General features: G+C 44.4%; 5 protein-coding genes across 5 annotated transcripts; 3 read left to right on the forward strand and 2 right to left on the reverse strand.

The window, feature by feature from the left end:
• Positions 1-2,748: 2,748 nt before the first annotated feature.
• LOC131262258 (general odorant-binding protein 84a) lies at positions 2,749-4,182 on the forward strand. The gene is made up of 3 exons (XM_058264226.1): positions 2,749-3,024; positions 3,849-3,978; positions 4,088-4,182. The coding sequence occupies exons 1-3, from the start codon at positions 2,749-2,751 to the stop codon at positions 4,180-4,182; spliced, it is 501 nt and encodes a 166-aa protein (XP_058120209.1).
• Positions 4,183-4,449: 267 nt separating this feature from the next.
• Positions 4,450-7,362, reverse strand: LOC131261286 (cytochrome P450 4C1-like). Its single transcript, XM_058263285.1, has 5 exons — positions 7,011-7,362; positions 6,664-6,919; positions 5,402-5,528; positions 5,102-5,323; positions 4,450-5,034 (listed from the first exon to the last, which is right to left on the reverse strand). Exons 1-5 carry the CDS (start codon positions 7,360-7,362, stop codon positions 4,450-4,452), a joined length of 1,542 nt encoding a protein of 513 aa, XP_058119268.1.
• A 917-nt stretch (positions 7,363-8,279) lies between these two features.
• LOC131261287 (small ribosomal subunit protein bS18m) lies at positions 8,280-8,932 on the forward strand. Its single transcript, XM_058263286.1, has 2 exons — positions 8,280-8,407; positions 8,471-8,932. The coding sequence occupies exons 1-2, from the start codon at positions 8,365-8,367 to the stop codon at positions 8,851-8,853; spliced, it is 426 nt and encodes a 141-aa protein (XP_058119269.1). The 5' UTR covers positions 8,280-8,364; the 3' UTR covers positions 8,854-8,932.
• Positions 8,933-8,960: 28 nt separating this feature from the next.
• Positions 8,961-9,716, reverse strand: LOC131261288 (protein FAM32A). Its single transcript, XM_058263287.1, has 2 exons — positions 9,419-9,716; positions 8,961-9,346 (listed from the first exon to the last, which is right to left on the reverse strand). Exons 1-2 carry the CDS (start codon positions 9,656-9,658, stop codon positions 9,224-9,226), a joined length of 363 nt encoding a protein of 120 aa, XP_058119270.1. The 5' UTR covers positions 9,659-9,716; the 3' UTR covers positions 8,961-9,223.
• Positions 9,717-11,694: 1,978 nt separating this feature from the next.
• On the forward strand, positions 11,695-14,797 carry LOC131271391 (microprocessor complex subunit DGCR8). Its single transcript, XM_058272805.1, has 3 exons — positions 11,695-12,413; positions 12,476-12,765; positions 12,831-14,797. The coding sequence occupies exons 1-3, from the start codon at positions 12,161-12,163 to the stop codon at positions 14,253-14,255; spliced, it is 1,968 nt and encodes a 655-aa protein (XP_058128788.1). The 5' UTR covers positions 11,695-12,160; the 3' UTR covers positions 14,256-14,797.
• Positions 14,798-20,967: the final 6,170 nt, after the last annotated feature.

Genomic DNA, 20,967 nt, shown 5'->3' on the forward strand with positions numbered 1-20,967 from the left:
CCGATGGTATTCACTCGGAAAGCCTCCATAATTGATTGCTGATTCAGTGTGATTTACATGTGCTTACTCATGTAGTGACTTCTTTGGCGCGCCTGCTTGGAAAATTGTGCTGCCCTTCCCGTGCCCGATTTTCCTTGGAATAAAAACAACACACATACAGACACACACACAGGACGACTCGTTCGCCTCCATTTGCTCGGTGCTGCTTGTTTTCGGAAGTGTTATCGATTCGGCAAAGGCATAAATAATCCTTAGAACACATTACCGGATTAGCCGCGCAAATCGGAAAGGATCGAATTTCTACGAATGGGAAACGTTTTCATGTAAATTTTCGCCCAGCTACAACGGGACTCCGGAATTACATGGAAGCCTATCGGTTGGATGGAGGTGCTGGGTTGTTTGGTTGCATGTCGAAAGTGATTTGGCATGTAATTTTTCCATGCTCATGAGAAATGTGAACCATTTGAGCATGTTTACGTTGCCATTTCTCAGTATTCAGTCGTAAACTTGTTTTTCTTTCTATACTCTTTGCCAACAGCATGATGAAAGTACAGTAGAAATGTGCTTTCCAAAGAATATTTAACAGTATTTGCTTTGTCTGCAGTAATATCTGTGTTGCTCTAAAATTGATTCATTATAACAAACCTCCTCAGCGAAGCAAGAAGCACAGCACCAGCTCAACCGAAACCGTCTCAACGAGGATATCCACCAGAATCACACAAGACCGTTTGTTACTTCAAACCATCTCAAGACAAATATCTTCCCGACCGCTCCCAGAAAGGGATCGTTATTGGAAAGTTCTCCCTTGTGTAGGCAAAGCAAATAGCAAACTTTCGCCTGTGTTTGCTTCACTGCTGCCGACAAACAGACCGTAAGCGCCGAACGGAACGCTTATGAGATGCCGCGGGCGTTGGTAACCATCTCCACCCACTCCAGAATGCAAGATTTGCCCGCCCGGCTTCCGCCGGCGTAGAATGTCGGATATTTCGTGGCCCGCGAAAATGGCAACCCACAGCATGCCGGAATTACCGCATGAATCATGTACGCCACATTTATTCAGGGACCCGAAACCCGAGACGGCCAAGTTGAGCAACGCTCCGGGACCGTATCCCGTGAAATTGATATCGTTTCCTTTTATCATATTTTTAACAAAATAACAAGGGCGGAAATATTCTCCTTCCAGTTCGGCTAGTGGACCAGCAGTGGGAGGTGGATTAAGTTGGCGAAATTATTATTATGAACTTTTTAAGCGGAGCCTTGTTGTGCTTGAATGGAAGCAATTATTAGAGCAAGATTATGCTTGATTCTTACAGTCAATATAAATTTTTTTTCTTGCTTGATTTTAAAATAACAAACATCAAGAGTCAATATTTGCTTTATTCTTCACTGTTCCTTCCCATTTGAAAATGTTTGGCATGCTCTTAAATTTAACATGCATCAAATTGCTCTCCTTTAGAATGCCAATACCAACAACAGCTAGGCGACAGATATTCAATTGAAAATGCTTCGAATGAAAGCAATTCCATCGAACGTAAACCCGGCTCACTCAAGCGATGGCACAAATCGATAGGAAAATTTTAATTTTCCGACACCTTTGATCTCGCTCCGTAGTTAAAGCCACGAGCGCACAACGATCGATGTTTGCTTTTCCCGCCCAGCTGAGTTCCAATTGTGCCGGGAAACCGGGATCCTGGTGGTAAACGGAAAACTGACTCATGGAACTGTGGCGGATGTTGGTGTAAGGTGCAAATTGCATCGAAATTGGAGTGGGTGAAATTGAAAACTTCAGGTGCACGCTAACGGTTCATGGCGCCACGTGTGCGCCATTCAAGAGATCGATCGAGTGTTCGATTCCGTTTTTTTACATCACGATATACATCACGATACACTTCACGAGCTGTTGAAAACATTTCGAGTTCGTGGGTGTATTGAAGGGTTTGTTGTTTGGTATATTACGTGCTTTTTACTTAAAATGAATTTAAGCAGCACATCGGATTGAATTAGCATAATCAGCGGAAAGCTCATTACTAGGGAAAACCAACAGGAAAGGAATACCACATAAAAACGATCCATCCTGTAAGGATACTCCCATGTTATTATTTGTGACGACATTTCCAAGCCGTTGGTTCCATCATCACGTTTTTGAATGTGTGCACACAGCGGGAAATAACTAAAGAGGTCAAAAAGGTTGCGAGTGAAAACTCCACCACCCACCGATTTGAAAGATCTCCCGAGTGGCCAAAATTTCGCCGCCCGCAATGGGGACTAATCGCATTATGTAAACCACATCTGAGTGGGACTTTGTTTGCTTTGCTAATTGCAAAACCCTCACGTGGGATGCGAAAGATTAAGCAACCTCACACCAGCGTGTCGAATGCCCCTTTGGCTTCCGCCGTAGGGAAATTCGTCGACGAACCGTTCTCACTTGGGTGAGAACAATTTACACAACCCGGGGCAGTTTCTGTTGGGTTTCTTTTTTTCAACTCATTGCAAATAAGAAACATCTACTACATAACGGACGAGTGCCGCATGCCTGCATGTAGTGAAACACATGTTCCCAGTGTTCGGTTTCCTTCGATGCAACGTCCGGGCGGGTCCGCTCGCAAAACCATGCTGCGTATAAATATGTTCAAAAACATTATGTCTGTCCGTCGTGCCCATGTTTCACGGTAGCGTTCGGAGAACAGCCTTCCTGCTTTGCCAAGCGACCGAAAGGAAGCTCCCCGACCGAAAGAAACAACAGCAACAATGAACCAACGTCGTGCCGGTGCGCCCATATGTGCCCTCCTGCTGCTGGCAATCGCTCTCCCGGCCGGTACGGTGGCCTGCAGCATGATGAACAACGACAGCGCCGAGCAGCGGGGCGCCCTGCTGGCGGATCCGGCCACCGCCAAAAAGATGCCCGACATTTCCATGCAGGACGCGGTGGCCGAGTGTAACCGAAGCTTCGTCATACAGCCGGACTACCTGAGCGAGCTCAACGAAACCGGAAGCTTCCCGGACGAAACCGACCGCATACCGCTGGTGAGTCGGACGAGGACGGGAATTTTCATGGTTTGAAGGCGTCCTCCGAGAAAATCTGCACACGAAATCCGCTTCCCGCTGAGTTCTATTTCAGCATCGACACATTTAAATTACGATGGATGATCGATTTTTCATTCTGGAAAATTCAATTCCAGTGGGCGGCAAAACACGATTCTAACATCTTGGAAATTGATTAATGCCTATATTTTCCCATGAGTAGTTTTGCTTTAGATTCACTTTGTTTAGACAAACAAACAAGTTCAGAAGTGTTCCACAAATTACATCAACTTTGTATTTAATAACAAGTCTAGCAAATATTTTTAAAAACTTACTCCAGTCAGTAATGACAAAAGATTATTGGCCGTATTGATTTATTGACAATAGAGATTACTTTTACGATGATGCAAATTCCAAACGCCCAATTCCAAGAAGGATATATTAGTTCAAAAGTTGTGCAATAGACTATTTAAATTTTTTTTTTGTTTTGACAGATCTTCTCATTCCAAAGAAACAATGTAGCTTTCTTATTATTCCGTTGATGCTTTATTAAAACCGTGAATCATGCTTTATTATACCATTGGACCCCTTTTAAAAATGAATTATACCTGTATAATAATCCCTTTTAAAAAGTATTCTGAAAAATAAATTCAGAATGCCATTCCTTAAACTAATTAGTGTTCTGAATGAACTTGTTTACGGTATGGGTTTCTTAAAACAAATTCATCATCCACTTTCAAGTTGCTTGAACCTTTACACTAGAAAGTTTGCCAAAATCTGATTTTTTCCTAAAACTTACCCACACCTCCTCTTCCTCGATTCTTCAGTGCTTCATGCGGTGCTATCTTCAGACGCTCGGCATTCTGACCGAGGACGAGAAGGTCAACAAGGAGACGGCAATGAAGCTGAAATGGGCCAGTTCCGGGGAAACCATCGATGAATGTTTGGAGGAGATGAGTGAGTACAATTTTCACCCACCCATTCTGAACGAGGATGGGAAAACCAGGAAAGCAAACACTACGTATGGTGTTTCACTACTGGTTTTGTTTTTCGGGTCCATTTTTAGCTGGCTCCCCGTGCGATAAGGCGTACTATTTGACCCGCTGTGTGATGACCAGGGCCCTGGTGGACGGCAAGAGCAAGGACAACAAGCGGAAGTAGCGCCTACTCCGGTTTGAAAACGCTTCATTTCCGTCGCAGCCCAGATGGGGGAAGGAGTTTTTTCCCGCCCAACCGGCCCACGCTGACCCTGGTGTCTAATGAAAGTATCTATCTGTAAATAAACCCAACGGAGCGGATCGTGCAACACCGAAACGCACTGAATCTGTAGATGCATGAAAGAAGGCGTAAACTTTCTTGTGATGGTGTTAGGGAATTTGTCGCGTGACGGAAGAAAGATTAAATTTTATTTGTATGAAAAACAACTTTTCAGCTTCGTCGTCGAAGTTGGACCGCGTGAGGAAATGCGAGATTTAATGAAATCTGGTACTCGTAGCGAATGTCCTCGTAGCGAACGCTCGTCGTCAGCTCGTAGCTCTTCAGGATCAGCGCCAGCAGCGTCTTAAGGCTCATCATGGCGTACCGGTACCCGATGCACCCTCTCGGGCCCCCACTGAACGGAAGGTGCGCGTAAGGATGCCGCATCCGGCCGGCGTCTTCGTCCAGAAACCGACCCGGATCGAACTCGTCCGCCGTCGGGCCCCAGACATCCTTCCGCCGGTGGAGGGCGTAAAAGTTGAACAGCATGATGCTGCCACGGGGAATGCGATGCCCATCGAGTGCCAGCTCGGCCAGGTTCTGACGCCCGACGATCGGTGCCACCGGCATCAGACGCATCGCCTCCTTCAGCACACACTCGACGTACCGGAGCTCCTTCATCAGGTCGGTCGTTATCTCCTGGTCGGGCGTGCACAGAAGCTCGGACACTTCGGCGTGCGCCTTGGCCTGTACCGCGGGATGCATGGCCAGCAGCAGACAGGTGTGCGCTAATTGAGTTGCCGATGTTTCGTTGCCCTGCCACGATAGCAGCTGATTAGCACCGCGATGCGACAGCGGAAACCGTGGCCTACACCCTACTTACCGCCACCATCATCGTGTAGATGTGGTCCGAAATTTCGTCGTCGGAAAACTGGCGCGCACCGGGATCGGTGAGCGGAATTTTCATCAGTTGATCGATGAAAATCTGGGGCTTCCGGTAGTGGGGCGTTTCCTCGGGAGCGGCCAGTTCCGACGTTGATGCGGGATTGTTGCCGGTGCGTTCGTCAAACAGGCGGGCAATTTCTTCCCTTTTATCCTGGATTATCTGGCGGGACGGAAGTGGAGCGAAATCAGGGCTAACAATGTAGTGGTTACCCGGCGGCTTAGAGCGTGTCCGACTTACCTTTCTAGTAAACTGCTGGCAAGTCGCGATTGCTTTCATCTCGTTACGGTACAGTTCGGTGAACTGGTAGATGAAATCAACGTGGAGCAAAATGTTGAAAATTCGTACGCCAACGGTTTTCAGCGCGCTTCGGTGGGATGTAAAGTTTAAGATGTAATTGAAACCGTTCTTAGTTATTCGACACGCTAATATTATTATTCCTAGTATGCCCACAGTTATCAGAATACCCTATTTCTTCATTCGAATTTCTTGCTCTATTCCAATAGACAATATGGTTTTTCCATGAATTTCACCATCACTAGATTTGTTTGATCACCCTAGCAATTTCAATTTTGCATGCCATACATTAGTTTATCGTGCTAGCGGTTTTATTAAATTTTCCTATATAAACATATTGTTTATAACGTACGTGTGCACGTGTAGCATCTGCTATGAATAATGTTTTAATCTAATCAGCATCATGAAAACTTTAAAATTCATGTCTACTACCTAAAATTAAATACGTTACTGCTTGTGGTACCGTTTGTCCTTTTCTTTTAAACCCTCATTTAGACTGCTTCGGAATACAATTGAACATATCGTGCATATAATATAATGCATGTAAGCAGACAATGCTACAGTAGACAACGAAACTAATAAAAGTTTAACTGCTTTACCATCTTTTATTTAAAGGTTCTATGACCATTAATAGGATAGCAACTATGATAGCAAACAAAGCTCTATTCGGGAGATGTTACCCGAGCTTACTGTTGAAAATATGAAAACTTCCATACTTGCGCAATTAATATAGATGTTAACTTTCAAGCTGATGTAATATAATTAGTTATTTCTAGCGCTCGATCACTTTTACGAATTGAATACTATCATGAGTTTGTTTCGATTGGTATGCGAGTGATTAGTTAACTCTAATGTTATGCAAAAAACAGAACGGACCTTGTAATTATTATTTTCTGCATGAATCCAACAAGATAAAGATAGATTTATTCCACTTCCTCACAGTGTCCCTTCCACATAGTCCAGGGCAGTTAGGCAGGGCCACTGATGCAGAACCGCCTCCAATCAAATTGGCACATAATAATCCACAACGGCTGCACTCAACATTGAACAACTTTGAAAACGAAAGCCCGCGTAATTGGCCGAAGCATCCTTTCCAGTGCAGCTTCACGCACGAACGTACAATGAAATGGGAAAACTTTCTGCTTTTCAACCAGAGCGTTCCCGGAAAAGGCTTGGGATTTTGAAGCACGACAAAAACAACTTACATTTCCAGATTGTGGATGAACTGTTGGGCACCGTCGCGCTCGAGCACTTTTCCACCCAACGAAGTGCGGCTAATCATCTCCAGCGTGCAGGCCGATATGTATTGCAGAATGTTGCACCGGTCGCCGGATTGAGCGTATCGATCCAGCCGTCCAATCAGTCGCCGGGAGCAATCGTTAAAGATCGGTACAAAGCTCTCCAGGATGCGTGCGTTAAACGCTGAGTTGAGCGTTTTGCGATGCATTTTCCAGATGTCGTCTGGAGGAGGAGGGGAAGGTAAAAACATTCGTTACTTTCCAAAATGAATCCGGTGAGGTTTTCACCAGGAGCTTGGAAGCGCGTGTCTCACATTTAGCGGCCAGTAAACCGTTCGGTAGCCGGACCACTTTGTACACGTTAGGTTTGGCTTGACAGTCGGGGTGGGTGAGCACTTTATGCACCAGCTCCGGATGGGTGATCCCGATGGCCACCTGTGGCCCGAAGCGGAAGGTGAACAACCGATCGTGCTGTCGAAAGTGTCGATCAAGCACGATAAACACTTCACTGGGGGATTTGCCGAAAAAGTCCGCAATATTTCCTAGCCACCGATTGCTGGGGACCGCACGGGGGATTCCATCGGCCCAGCGAAGGACCTGCGCCCAGTACCATGAGATCGTCACTCCGCACAAGATCACCGCGAGAAACAACAGTCCGGGAAGCATGGTTCCGTACGAACCGAATCGAACGCCAACGAAAGTGCAACTGCCAACCCGGCTCCGGGTTTGCACAAGCAGGGCTAGCTGGTGCGCTATGGTAAACGGTTTTCCGCAGCACGTGGTTTCCCCCTTTCTGGTTAGTGTCTGTTTGCCTTTGGCCAACCGCACAAACCGCCACCAAAACCTGCACTTGGTGCAGGGTGGCATTTTTCGCCCGACCATCGGTGCGTGTACAATAAAACGGAAAATTATGGTGGTGAGCGCTTGCGTGCGGCCACAAGTAATGCCTAGCGAAGTCAACATGCGTACGCGAGCATAATTTATGCAATTATTTTTGCGACTTGCATTCTCCCTCCCATTGTCTGGGGTCTAATAGACCGAATAGACCTCTTGTTTGTCGTATGTTTTCACCTGGTACTTATGAATTAATGTCTTTCCCTAATATCTGTGGATTGGCAAGCGACATTATGGGTCCGATGGCAAAGAAATTGCATGCTTTATAATCAAATCAAGCCAAGAAACAACTTAAAACAAAATAAAAATAAAACTAGGTGACCATATTGCGCAGGTTATTTTAATCATGGATAATCATGTTCAAATTCATTTGTTCTATAAACTTTAATTTAATCTCTTATGAATCAATAAATCAATATTGCTTTCGCAAACCCATATTTTCCTATGGTATCCTATTTACTGCGGCAAGTAATATCGTTGCAATGATAACAATGACCGCACCTTTTTCCAACAGATAATATTCATTGAAAGTATCACGCATTGGGTTGAAATATCATGAAATGTGTATGAAAGTTCTTTTCATAACAGTAACCGAAAATTCAAAAGTATGCTGTAAGAAGGCTGTAACTTTGAACCCAAATCAAAACAAACGTGCTGCGGCACTGACAGCTCTGACAGCGATAAAAACAATGTGTTTTGCTGTTTGTGAAATTTCGGAAGCGATCACAGTTTTATAAATATTTTACCCTCTGCATCAATATCTTCTCGTACAAAATGATAACTACGATACTGAGAAGCGGTAGAACCGCCTTAATAGGTGACTAACCAAAACAATTCTTATATTTCAAAACCATACAAACAAATTTCTCGGTTGTTTTAGGTTACATAAACACGGTTCAACGCATTCAGCCGGCGTTGGCCGCAACAGCTTACAGACTCTACCGTACGGATAGTGACACGCCGATAGAACTTAAGGAAAACCCATTTGCAAAGCAGAAAGTTGAATGCATTTTGTGTAAGCACGACATCAATCCGGATTACAAAAATGTCCAGCTACTGTCCCAGTTCCAGAGCCCGTACACTGGTCGTGTGTACGGCAGGCATATTACTGGGTTATGCAAAAATCGTCACGAGCAGGTGGAACGGGAAATCATTAAGGCACAGAATGCTGGATTTATGCCGACTTACCATAAAGCTGTTGATTTTCTGAACGATCCGAAGTTATTCGATCCGGAAAAGGCTGTTCGACCGCATAAGTTCTAAGCCTGTTTTGCAAATATATGGTTTGCATATGTATACCATACATGCAAATAAATGAGCAGTAGAAGATTCTAAAAAACATTCTTTTATTAGGGATAAAATTAAGGTGTATTGTGGTGCATCTTTAAAACACAAATAATCATTATACTTACTTATAAATGGTACTAGTTCGATAAGATACGCAAATGCATAGCTAAACCGTTTTGAAATGAATTAATGTTTCAAAAATAAGAACAGTCAAACAAACGTTTGATTCCATTGAAACCCCTCAACTGAATCAAGAGCTATCAAAGTGTTCAACCTTGAATTCCTATCGCTATATAAACCAGCTTTTTGTGATACATATTTGCAAGACGGTGGCGTGTCGCTTTGCTTATTTTGTCCATGAAACTTTCGGTATATCGAAATGTTCCGTGAGGCTGTCTAGATGTTGGTTGAACTGTTCTACTCGTTGTTTGTGGGTCATCTGTGCTTTTTCCACGATCCGCTTGTTTTGCTGAAAGAAAATAAAAAATATAGGTGAACATCCAAACGTAGCGAAATAATCCATCGAGAACAGGGTACATACCATTTTCTCCTGCATTTTCTTGAAGGACTCTTCCGCTTTCGTTAGCACACGTCCTTTGCTTGTAGTAGCTGGTGTTGGTGGTTCATTGTTGGTGCGAGGTGGCTCTTGCATGACCGCTCGGATCTGCTTTTCCATATCTTTTTTCTTCTGTTTTTTGCTGCGCTTCTTCGAGATTTTGATATCTGACTCATTTTTCAGCTTGAGCTTGCTCTTGCTTACATGTTGGTATTCGTTGCTCATGGTTTACTGATCGCTTGTGGGGAAAAAATTGTTCACGAAATAGTAAAATACAATGATATTTCACTGATTGTAAACAAACACTTGCATTTAACTGATTGTTTACGATTCTTGAAGAACTACAGAATTACATGACAGCTGCCAACATCAGTAAGGGAAACTGTTCTTCTATGTACCAACCAAGATTACTAAAATTAGAGGTTGGGTCGTCACAGATTTTCATGTCTCTTTACCTTGTTGGTACTGATGACTACATTTTGATCCAATTTTGAGGTTAGAACTGCATGTGCTGTAGATACACAAATAGGAGTTTGCCTTAAGATTCAAATCAAATAGATTTTCTATCACAGGAAGTATATACCCGCTAGGCAGCTTGAAATATCGCAATAAAAACGTCCTACGCGCGAACTAACGTCCTACTTTTTTGTTTGGGGATGAAACAAATATAGGATGTTTTTTGAGCAATCGCCCTACTTCGGTCTACTCACCATACAAAACCGCTCGATATTTGTTTCACGTAGGACATTTTTTATGACGATTTTCTCTTCTTCTTCTTCTTCACTTCGTCGAGGATTTACTCCAGTACGGCTATTGAATCCAGCTTCCTGGGCCTTCGCAAGCTAACCTGGAGACATAGACCTCTTTAGGTTAAGGACTGGCAACTAAAGGCCATATGTCCTGATTTTCTGTGGTTTTCGATTTTCTGTAGGCGTCGCCTTTTGACTGCCACCATGCGGCCAGGAGCACTGCTAGCCAACCACGCTAGTGCGCAGTCAAAATGCGGCTGTTCACCCGCCGTAACGAAAGGAATATTTCCTTCCGTTTGTCAGATCGCACGAAACTCGTGATCCGCTTGATTACTCAAACAGCACGAGATGTGCGTCGGCTAGGATTTCTCTGACTTGAGCTCCAGTTCGGCGTCGCATCAGAGCGGATGGTTAGCAGTGCACGAGGTTCCTGAAAGGGTTAGCTGAAAAGTAAGGTTATCTTAGGCACGGCCGCGTGGTGTCGCCGAGCTGGAGCTCAAGTCAGAGAAATCCTAGCCGACGCACATCTCGTGCTGTTTGAGTAATCAAGCGGATCACGAGTTTCGTGCGATCTGACAAACGGAAGGAAATATTCCTTTCGTTACGGCGGGTGAACAGCCGCATTTTGACTGCTCACTAGCGTGGTTGGCTAGCAGTGCTCCTGGCCGCATGGTGGCAGTCAAAAGGCGACGCCTACAGAAAATCGAAAACCACAGAAAATCAGGACATATGGCCTTTAGTTGCCAGTCCTAAAGAGGTCTATGTCTCCAGGTTAGCTTGCGAAGGCCCAGGAAGCTGGATTCAATAGCCGTACTGGAGTAAATCCTCGACGAAGTGAAGAAGAAGAAGACTTGAGCTCCAGCTCGGCGGCACCACGCGGCCGTGCCTAAGATAACCTTACTTTTCAGCTAACCCTTTCAGGAACCTCGTGCACTGCTAACCATCCGCTCTGATGCGACGCCGAACTGGAACTGACGATTTTCTCGAAATCGCCTAGCAGGCGTGGGAAAATTTTTGACAGTTGGTTGAAATTTTGTTTACCTCTCACGAGCAGCCAGGAAAGTGAAGTCAAACTGCAAATTTGGTATGTTTCATCAACAGAACAAACAATTGAGGTGTTCGAAATATATTCTGGGGGAAGGTTGCGCATAAGGCAGACCAACACACTTAATTTCGGCAGTCACGGCGAGAAAAAGGATCCATATCCCATAACTTCACACAGAAGAGCAGTTTCTATCCGTGAGATCATTGAAACTGTTATCTAGAATTACCAATTACCCATTTCGCGGTGATTTTGGCGGAGATCTCCCACAAGTATGCTAGAAATTTGTGTAAACACTTTTTCAACCAACTGTCACAACAATGGTGGAGCAAAATATAGCTTTGGCCCGACCTGCCTTTTGATTGATCTTGACAACGGCCATTAGCATGTTTGATGCTGATCCATCGAGCTGTGATATTTGTGGTTATTTTCTGACCGAAACCTTACTAAAACATCGTGGTTTTCCGGTAGTGTTTATCTCGATTGCAGGAAGCTAAACGGCTTGACGTTCTTGCGATAGAATTTGTTGCTTCAAGAACGCCAGGTTACAAGTTTCTGCATCTGGAAAAAGTCATCAAACGCCATGTGTGAAGAAAAAATAAACCTAAACACCACCTAAAATCAATACCGACCGGAAGGCGGTCGTGTGGTTCTGTGCGTTGATGTGTGTTCGCCGTCTTATCCAGCTTCACTTTTGCAGATTTTCTACCACCGACCGATGTGAACAATTCAATTTGAACCATGCATTTTTGATATACCACCCGACGCATACCAAATAGGAATTGATTTTGTTCATCATTGGGTGGTTTGGTAGAAGATTGTTACCGTCGATTTGCATCGAATCCTGTAAACCGTAAGTGCAACGTGCAACGGGTCTTTCGTTTGGGGTAATTCGGTTTCCGTAAACGGGTCCGGGGATTATCTGTTGTGTAAAAAATGGCCGCTCCTGATTGTGAACTTGTCGAGGGCGTGATGAACCCTCCGCCCGAGTGCCCGATGGCCAAGAGACGTAAAGTCGATGAAGCAACGGTTCCAGAAGCGGTGAACATGAAAGATAGCGAATCGGACGAAGAAGAAACTCCGATGGATGCTACTTCGGGCGCTATAGACCCGGGTGACAATCTTCGTGAGTTTGATGTCCTCGACGAGGTGCAGGGAGACAATTCGGACGAGGATTCGGAAACGGGCGGTAAGATTTAGCATTCTAAAACAGCATACACCGGGTACACTTACATACTCTCCCCGTTCCAGGTGGTGAGGCCGATGATGGAAGTTCGGAAGGATCGGACGTCAATTATGACGACATTGAATCCATGCTCGATGAAGGTCTTCCGGAGGAACTGAAAAACACGAACAAGAAGCAACCGTACGAGGAACGCTTCAAGCAGGTGCTGGAAGAGAAGGGTCGCAATCATTTCGAGGTACTTCCGGAGGGTTGGGTTCAGGCAACACACATGAGCGGCATGCCACTTTACCTACACAAGGCGTCACGCGTTTGTACCGCATCGAGACCTTACTTTCTTGGCCCGGGAAGTGTGAGGGTGAGTTGGGAAGGAATATTCGATTCGAGAATCAGATCATTTGAGGAGTACATTTTCCTTTCCAGAAACACGAAATACCACTTAGTGCAATACCTTGCCTTAACTACCGCAAGGCACTGGAGAAAGAGGACGAGTTGAAAAAGGAACTCGCTGCTGCTGCAGCTGCCCAAACGGCGACGGCCGTCGAAAATGGTAACGAGAATGGCGAGACGGGTGATGAAAACCGGGAACCTGCGGAACCGGTCCAAGAACAACGCCAGCTTCACAACGCTCAACTGAGCAAGATGATTGCGGGCGCCACAACGACCGCTGAGGCACAGGCGAACGCGAAACTGCTCCCACTAAAGGTAAGCGCCAAAATTGAAACGGTGACGGAAAACCTCAAAGCACAATCGCTCTCCTCCGACGCCGTGATGGAGTACTGTAAGAAGCTGTTCCGCTTCAAAACGATACGAGTGTTGCGCTTCAAGTCCTGGTCGGCACGGCGCAAGTTCACTAAACACCGCAAGCACATCAAGAACCTGCAGCGTCCAACGCTTCCCGATGGCACCAAACTGATCACCTTTCCCATGCTGAACATCGAGGACGAGCAGGGCAATCCACACGCGCGTCCCAAAAAGGAGTGGATCATGAACCCGAACGGCAAGAGCTACGTTTGCATTCTGCACGAGTATGTCCAACACGCGCTACGCAAGCAGCCGACGTACGAGTTTAAGGAGCTGGAAAATGCGGCAACACCCTACTCGGCAACGGTCACGATAAACGATCTGAAGTATGGCACCGGTTACGGGACGAGCAAGAAGCAGGCGAAGAGTGAGGCCGCCCGCGAAACGCTGGAAATACTGATCCCCGACATGAAGGACAAGATCACCAGCAAGGATGCGAAAAGTGCCACCAACGGTGGCAGCTCCCAGCAGCAGTCGGCCGATCTGCGCGAGCTGTCCGTGTTCGATGAGATCAAGATCGAGGATCCGCGGGTGGCGGAGTTTTGTGCCAAAACGACCGAACCGTCGCCACACGCCATTCTGCTCACCTGCCTCCAGCGCAACTTTGGCCTCGGCGAGGTACACATCAACTACGAGGTGAACACGATGAAGCACCGGAAAAACGAGTTCACCATGACGGTCGGGAAGCACGTGGCGACGGTGGTGTGCAAGAACAAACGCGACGGCAAGCAGCGCGCCTCACAGGCCATCCTACAGATACTGCATCCGCACATTAAAACGTGGGGCTCGCTGTTGCGTCTCTACGGTAACCGGTCGGTCAAGTCGTACAAGGAGAAAAAGCAGGAAGAACAGGAAATTACCGTGCTGCAGAGCAAAGCCGCCATTAACCAACCCAACTATGCGATCCTGGAGAAGCTGAAACGAGAAATGTCCAAGCTGGAGGAGCGTCAGCGTAATGTGCGTGTAATTGGAAAGTTTGTGCCTCCGTCGGATGTGGAACTGCCGACCGGTGCCGGGACAAACTTGAAAAACGTAGACCTCTAATCAACAGCCATCTCGCATCCATCACCAACCGCACTATCTTCATCGTACTTGAAACTGTTCCACAATACCAGTGAATGTCACGATCAGCGCATTAGCCTGGTTTATAGGGCTTTGCTGCTGTCGTAAACTAATTGCAAATAGTAAAATAGGATTAAGAGTAGTTTAGTGTAAATTTTACCATGATCCGCTCAATCAAGCCAATTTTGTAATGAAACTATGCTTTAAGTTTTACATAACTCAGTCCTTCTCCTGTTTGATTGAGAAAGTTTTAACATGTTGACATAGTAACGCACATAATGATGTTTTCTAACCGCTACTGGGCCATAAAGTGGAGCATTGTAATGTTTACAGCTAAGCACACTACTGTGATTTTATGAAAACTACGGTTTGAACGTTATTGTGCTACGTTTCCGTAGGTCCATATTTCCGCAATTTTTAGTCTACATAGTTTTGAAAGTTTTGGAGGAGGGACAATGGAGGAGTCGATATAATGACGAGCTCTACGAACTGTACCTCACCGTCGTACAGCGAATTAGATTCGCCAGGCTCCGGTGGGCTGGTCATGTCATGCGAATGGCACCGGACGAAACAGCCCGTAAAGTCCTTTTAGGCTGTCCCCAAGGACAGAGGAGGCGTGGTAGGCCTAAATTGAGGTGGAAGGATGGCGTAGACGAAGCCGCTAGTAAAGCCGGCATACGGAATTGGACCAGTGTGGCGAGCAACCGTGAGCGGTTTCGGATGGAGCTTCGTCAGGCCAAGACCGCTCAGCGGTTGTAGCGCCACATAAATCAAATCAGTTTTGAAACCTAGTTCGAATCATTTACATGGCCGGACTCTCCCCTTGTCGAGAGGACTTACCATCCACGTATATAAAAAGAAAAAAGTCTAGTAAGCCCTTGATGGACAGGCATGACCAACACTGTCGTTAGACCAAGAAGAAGAAGAAGTTTTGAGACACGTTCGCATAAATGAGGACTATCAGTTGACATGGCTGTACGAAAAGAACTAGAACCATTAACACAACCGATTTATCAACCAATGGTAATTGGCGGTGTGAACAACAAACAGAGCACAACTACCCCTCATCGCTTCGGAGAGCAGAGGCGGATGATAGGGTTAAGCAAACTAAGCAGCTGCTTGCGGCCCCGCGATTTCGAAGGCCCCGTCCTTTTGACCCATTTTTTTTTTTAATTTCAATCTTTGAATTATTTTTATTATTTTGCATCAAAGTTGCTTGTTTTCATCAAATGCTTGATGAGGTTTTGGGTTAAAATATGAGATCGATTGATAGGATAATGGACATGGATTATCAAAAGTAATGTCCTGCGCATTTCCGATCCACACCAAGTTATTTTGCTTAACATTATTTGTGCTTTTTGTTTTTCAATCATTTCACGATTTACCTTTCGAGGTGATTGATCGTGACCGTTGTATGCAAGGAACAAGATCAGGCCCATTAAGTGGTCTTTCAAGTTTCATCATGTTATCAACCATTGATAACTGGCGGTGTATCTTTCTCCCTCTGAAGTGGCCACCCTCTGCTAATTGGGAAATCTAAGATATACCAATTGGTGCAGTTGATGGTGACCGTTGTACGAATGGAGTTCGATGCAAATGTTATGAAGAGTAATGCACCATGATGTACAGCTAATATCTTTAGATACATTCGTCCTTCTCAAACCTATGTAAAGGTAGGCGGTGTGACTTATCATCATCGTCAATAGAGTCGAACTTCGATACAGTGGACTCACATCCCTTAAAAACTGCAGCACTCAAGTATGAAACGTTTCTCTTGTACATAAGATTTGAATAACATCTAATTTTGGAAGTTTGGGCAAGACGACCAAAGCCGAAACAGCCTAAAAAAATGCGAAATGAATGAAAGTTTGCGTTTCTGTTAAAGTAAAGCGAATTCTGCAAATATAATAAAAAAAAATCAACGAGATCAGATATTACAAAAATGAACGTATACCATATGCACAGCAAATCAACAATCGAGTTGAGTCGGTAGCTTTCAGAAAGTCTCTAGCGTTCTGTGCATTTTCTCTAGATTTAACGTTGATTTTTCCAGTCAACCAAAAATGGATGCTAAAAATGTCATCGTGTTAAAACGGTAAAAAATTTACACTGAACTACACTTACGATCCTGTCTCATGAGATGCAAGTAATACCAATGTTGTAACTTTATGAAAGCATCAAATGCGGTATTTTCACAAAGATTGTAGCTATTTTAATTATTACCTCTATGATTCGATCTTTTCCTACTATTTGATAAACAAAGGAGTAATTATGGAATGTAAACGTAAAGAGAATCTACCAGAAGCATAAGTTCGCTTCTGTACAAAGAATAACGACATCACGATCAGAACTTCCTGCGTTTCAGCAGAATACATTATGATTCAACATCGCAACCATGTACAGTTACTCCCAAAAATGAAGATACTGTGTCGATTTGCACGTTTGACCACAGATATCCTGACGGTGGCTAAAGCCAGCAGGATCCGGTAGTTAGAGCATGTCATGAAACGCCGCGGTGCTCGCCAAGCCAAGAAGGTGCTCACCGACACCGAACCAAGAAGTTTCTCCAGCGACCCGCCCGGCACTAGATGACGAGGAGTTAATTCATGTCGAAGTCTAAAATTCCATCGGTGACTCTGACATTGACAGGGCCACGATGGGAAGCAATGTATCAGGGACCGGCGTCGAGCTTGTAGAACTTGAAGAGTTTTGCTACCTCGGCATTATCGCGACTTTGAATAACAACTTTAGCTGTGAAATCCGGAGGTGCATTGTTCAGGGGAATCGTGCCTACTATGGGCACAAAGTGTGCCATATACCGCACGCTGATAAGACCGGTTGTTCTGTAAGGGCGTTAATTCTGGACTCTGCTCACGGAGGACGCCAACGCGCTCCCAGATGTCGGGCGGCCCGAGCTACTGCCTATCTTTGATAGCGTGCATGAGTAAGGTGTATGGAGGAGTAGAATAAACCACGAGTTAGCTAAGCTGTATGGCGAGCCGGATATCCTAAACAGCCGGGCTAAAGCCAACCGGATCCGTTAGTTGGAGCATGTCATGAAAACACAGCGGTGCTCGCCAAGCCAAGAAGGTGCTCACCGCCACCGAACCAAGAAGTTTCTCCTACGATCCGCCCGGCACAAGACGACAAGAAGTCCATCGAGCTCGGTGGATAGACCAGGTAGACCACACCTTGCGACACATCGGATGCAGTGCTGTAGCCATGGACAGAGTATCCTGGTGAACGATTGGTGACCAGGTTATATCAGCACGGCGTGGTGCATACCATTATCTGAAAAAACACCATTTATGAAACTCACCAAAAGCCTTCGCACGTAGCTACCTTGAATATTTGCTGGGAACAGGAAGAATTGACCAAGATAAGTTGAGTCAAACGTGCAAATCGGTACTGTACTTTAACCTTTGAAAGCAACTGTATGTTTAGTAACGTACACTTAAAAACAATACATTTTCGTCATGTGACGATCGCAAGGGTGTACAAAAGTTTTTGTCGCAGGATAAATTTAGGTTTTCGATGTATTCCGCAGGCGTACAAACCAAAACCATTATTAATTTTAAAACATGTTCAAGCGATAGGGCATGCACATCTTTTACTTATGTACCGATAATGTGTTTAATTTACAATAAATAAGTGAACGCGTCAACGAAGGCATGGTATTCGAAAGCTGTTGACATTTGGCATTTTAATTCGAAGAAGAAATATACACAGACGGCATCAATTCCTTTATAACTTTGATATGAAATTCCCGCCGATCAAGAGAAAGAACAACACGCGATGTAGGAAACAGTCGTGTTATATTTTATTTCAAATCTTCATGTTTTTTTTCCCATACGTTTCCACCTACCATTGATAGAGTTAAGTGTTAATTTTGATCTGTGTGAAAAGAATATCTAACCATTTCGCGTCGGCATTCAAGTTGCTTTGTAAAGGACATATCTTCTTATTTGGTCAATTGTATGCGAATTTCCATAATGATGCTTTGCTGTCTGAACGCACACATACACACACACTCGTACGTAGGAATAACTCGCACTATTTTCATAAAATCATGTGTATTCCCAGCGCCAAATGAGGAGATGCGAGTTGCATTACACCTGAATATACCATCTATGCTACATTTATTCCATGATTAAAGATTTCACCGTACACCGTCCCTTAACTGGCCTACCGTAGTCCTTGGGTGTCGTTTGCGCAACGATTGTATTGTTTATTTATAGTTAACGGACGCATTTATTCACCTTTCCATCCAGCTTATCCCCCATTCGAATGTGCATCATATGTTGTGCCTAACTTGTTTTCTATGAACGTCAGTTGTTTGAAACATTATGTTATCGTACACTAGGTGCAGTTTATGTTGCATACATTGTTCTCTTGCAAGCCCATCTCGTCTCCCCATTGCAAGCAGGATAGCGGTTACACTATGGCTATTTGTCCGTCCGTGCTCTTGCCCACCGGATGCTGCATCATCCCTGAAGCCTTGTTTAGCTCTGCAACGGTGCGTTGATGCATTGCCGCTCCATAGTATTTTTTCTTTTTTCGATATCACATTTAAGTATATTTGTATGTTGCTGATCATTATGTACAGTTGATCATTTTGGTATTACGTTCGATACTTTTGTTTTATTTTATTTCGTTAGCTTATTTGCTGGTTCGGAGAAACCGTAATTTCAAAATTGTGTTTATCGGTTAATGTAATGGCATTACGCTAATTTGTCGGTTCGCTGGTGCTGCTCATGTTTGGAAGCGGTGCTCTGTGCTGTGCGTGATAAGGTGCAATGTACGCGAGATAAGCGAACCCTTCGGAAGCTGCTTCTTTACATCGTGTTACTTATCGTTCGGCCGTCCACGTGCTCTGTTACACTGAGTGGGAAGGGGGAGGGGGGAGTGTAGTTATATTATTAGGCACTTATAATACAATTTTCTTTTTTTTTACGACTCTTAAATTCCCTTCTTGTACACCAGGAGGGTGGTCCAGGATTTATTGTGCTTCTTCGGCAGCATAACATACGATCGGCATTGTTGCTAGCAAACCCACTGCGAAGCACGTTGTGCAATTGCAAACACAGTTAAAACATTCCTACCGTGAGCCTGGCGGCACATCGAGTTAAACGAATAGATTTTCCCTACTTGAAACCATCGCTAGTTGACTTTCGAACCCGTCCTGCAGGGGAGTAGAACATCATTTCGTTTCCCTAGCCCGCCGATATTTACAAATTTGATAAATTTTCATTTTTGATTTGTGTTCATCAAGGACAGAAGATCTTTTATATGTGTAACATTCAAAATCTGACTATTTTATACATAACTTAACGTGCTTGCCTTTTCTTAAATGCTACATGTTAAAGCATGAACGCAAACTACGCTTTCCTCAAAGGAATTCGTAAGGAAGATAGTGTAGCCTCTTGGAAGAAGGAGAGAGTCCAACAATTTGCTAAAGTACCCCTCGTTTGGGGCGGGAAAATGGATTGTGCCGAGCTGGTACCGTTCGTTGGCCCAAAGTTTCTTCATAAATAAGCGCATTACCAATGATGGGACTACACACTGTAGCACTTTAAGTAACCACACACCAATAGTCCTCGAGTGAGAAGTATGGAAGAAGCTAGCGTCCGTATGGTTTGGAGTAATAGACATATTATTACATCCATCCCCCGCATATATGTTTCCTATGAAAACCGTCCGATGGAGGGTTTATAGAGGAAAAAGAGACACGATCCCGTAGTTTACTACTTTGAAGTTGTCCTACTCGAATGGGGCTTGTGGTCTATTCCTGTCGCTAATCCTTTGGTTACTGGCTTTCATTAACAGAGATAAGGGAAACACATTGTTTTGTAATTTACCAAAACACGAGCAACCATATTGCGTTACACATTTAGCTAAGTATTCACCCTACTTGGTCCATGTCCTTGAATGGAACTAACCACAACATAAAACAGCACTTTGGCGAAAGAGCACTTTTACATAACAAAGGTAGACCTTCATAATTATCTCTAATTAAAAATTCGCTTTACCTTTTGGACCTAGCGAAGACGAATCGCATCGAGAACCGGTTCGACAATCGTTTCGGAAACATTAAGTTGTTGGAACAATTTTATCGACTATCAAACTATACATCATTCCCCTTCGCGCGACCCACGGCCCCGCCGTCTCTACCCTTTTCAATTCAATCTGCATTGCACAGCACCCACGGTTCGTGCGATCGTTTGGAAATAGTACTGTTTGAATCACCCGTTGTTCTACACTTTTGCGTTCGCGATACAATGTACAAATGATCCCGCTCGATACTTTCAATATCCTTTGTTTGGTATATGTTTGTGCTTCTTATGCAATTGGTAGAGAATGTTTATAATAAGCTAGCCGATGCCCTCCAGTTCAATGTGAAACACCGTTTGTTGGGTAATATGGTTTTGTTTTGCTTCGTATTCACCTTCGTTAACGCTACTTGACACCTTAGTGCTTCAACAATTTATCTAAACCTAATAATTGTTTTGTGTTTTACGCTAATCAATCTGATCTTTTGATTCTTTCTCAATTATGGTTGATTAATAATTGTGATACCATGTAGTTGAATACTATGCTGGGTTGAGCTTGCAAAGTAAAACAATCAGATGAAACGAAAACTTTTAAATTCATCTATTTTAGTGGGGCATCGAATTGGTATGAGGTTATTCAAATG

Source organism: Anopheles coustani, chromosome 3 (assembly GCF_943734705.1).
Source record: "Anopheles coustani chromosome 3, idAnoCousDA_361_x.2, whole genome shotgun sequence".
NCBI classification, from domain to species: domain Eukaryota; kingdom Metazoa; phylum Arthropoda; class Insecta; order Diptera; family Culicidae; genus Anopheles; species Anopheles coustani.

Coding starts and splice junctions, on each gene's coding strand:
- LOC131262258 (XM_058264226.1), top strand. CDS start 2,749: ATGAACCAACGTCGTGCCGGTGCGCCCATATGTGCCCTCCTGCTGCTG. Junction 3,025..3,848: donor AAACCGACCGCATACCGCTG/GTGAGTCGGACG, acceptor TCGATTCTTCAG/TGCTTCATGCGGTGCTATCT. Junction 3,979..4,087: donor TGAATGTTTGGAGGAGATGA/GTGAGTACAATT, acceptor GTCCATTTTTAG/CTGGCTCCCCGTGCGATAAG.
- LOC131261286 (XM_058263285.1), bottom strand. CDS start 7,362: ATGCTTCCCGGACTGTTGTTTCTCGCGGTGATCTTGTGCGGAGTGACG. Junction 6,920..7,010: donor CGGTTTACTGGCCGCTAAAT/GTGAGACACGCG, acceptor CTCCTCCTCCAG/ACGACATCTGGAAAATGCAT. Junction 5,529..6,663: donor TTCATCCACAATCTGGAAAT/GTAAGTTGTTTT, acceptor ATCCCACCGAAG/CGCGCTGAAAACCGTTGGCG.
- LOC131261287 (XM_058263286.1), top strand. CDS start 8,365: ATGATAACTACGATACTGAGAAGCGGTAGAACCGCCTTAATAG. Junction 8,408..8,470: donor CGGTAGAACCGCCTTAATAG/GTGACTAACCAA, acceptor CGGTTGTTTTAG/GTTACATAAACACGGTTCAA.
- LOC131261288 (XM_058263287.1), bottom strand. CDS start 9,658: ATGAGCAACGAATACCAACATGTAAGCAAGAGCAAGCTCAAGCTGAAA. Junction 9,347..9,418: donor AGAAAATGCAGGAGAAAATG/GTATGTACCCTG, acceptor ATTTTCTTTCAG/CAAAACAAGCGGATCGTGGA.
- LOC131271391 (XM_058272805.1), top strand. CDS start 12,161: ATGGCCGCTCCTGATTGTGAACTTGTCGAGGGCGTGATGAACCCTCCG. Junction 12,414..12,475: donor CGAGGATTCGGAAACGGGCG/GTAAGATTTAGC, acceptor TCCCCGTTCCAG/GTGGTGAGGCCGATGATGGA. Junction 12,766..12,830: donor TTGGCCCGGGAAGTGTGAGG/GTGAGTTGGGAA, acceptor TTTCCTTTCCAG/AAACACGAAATACCACTTAG.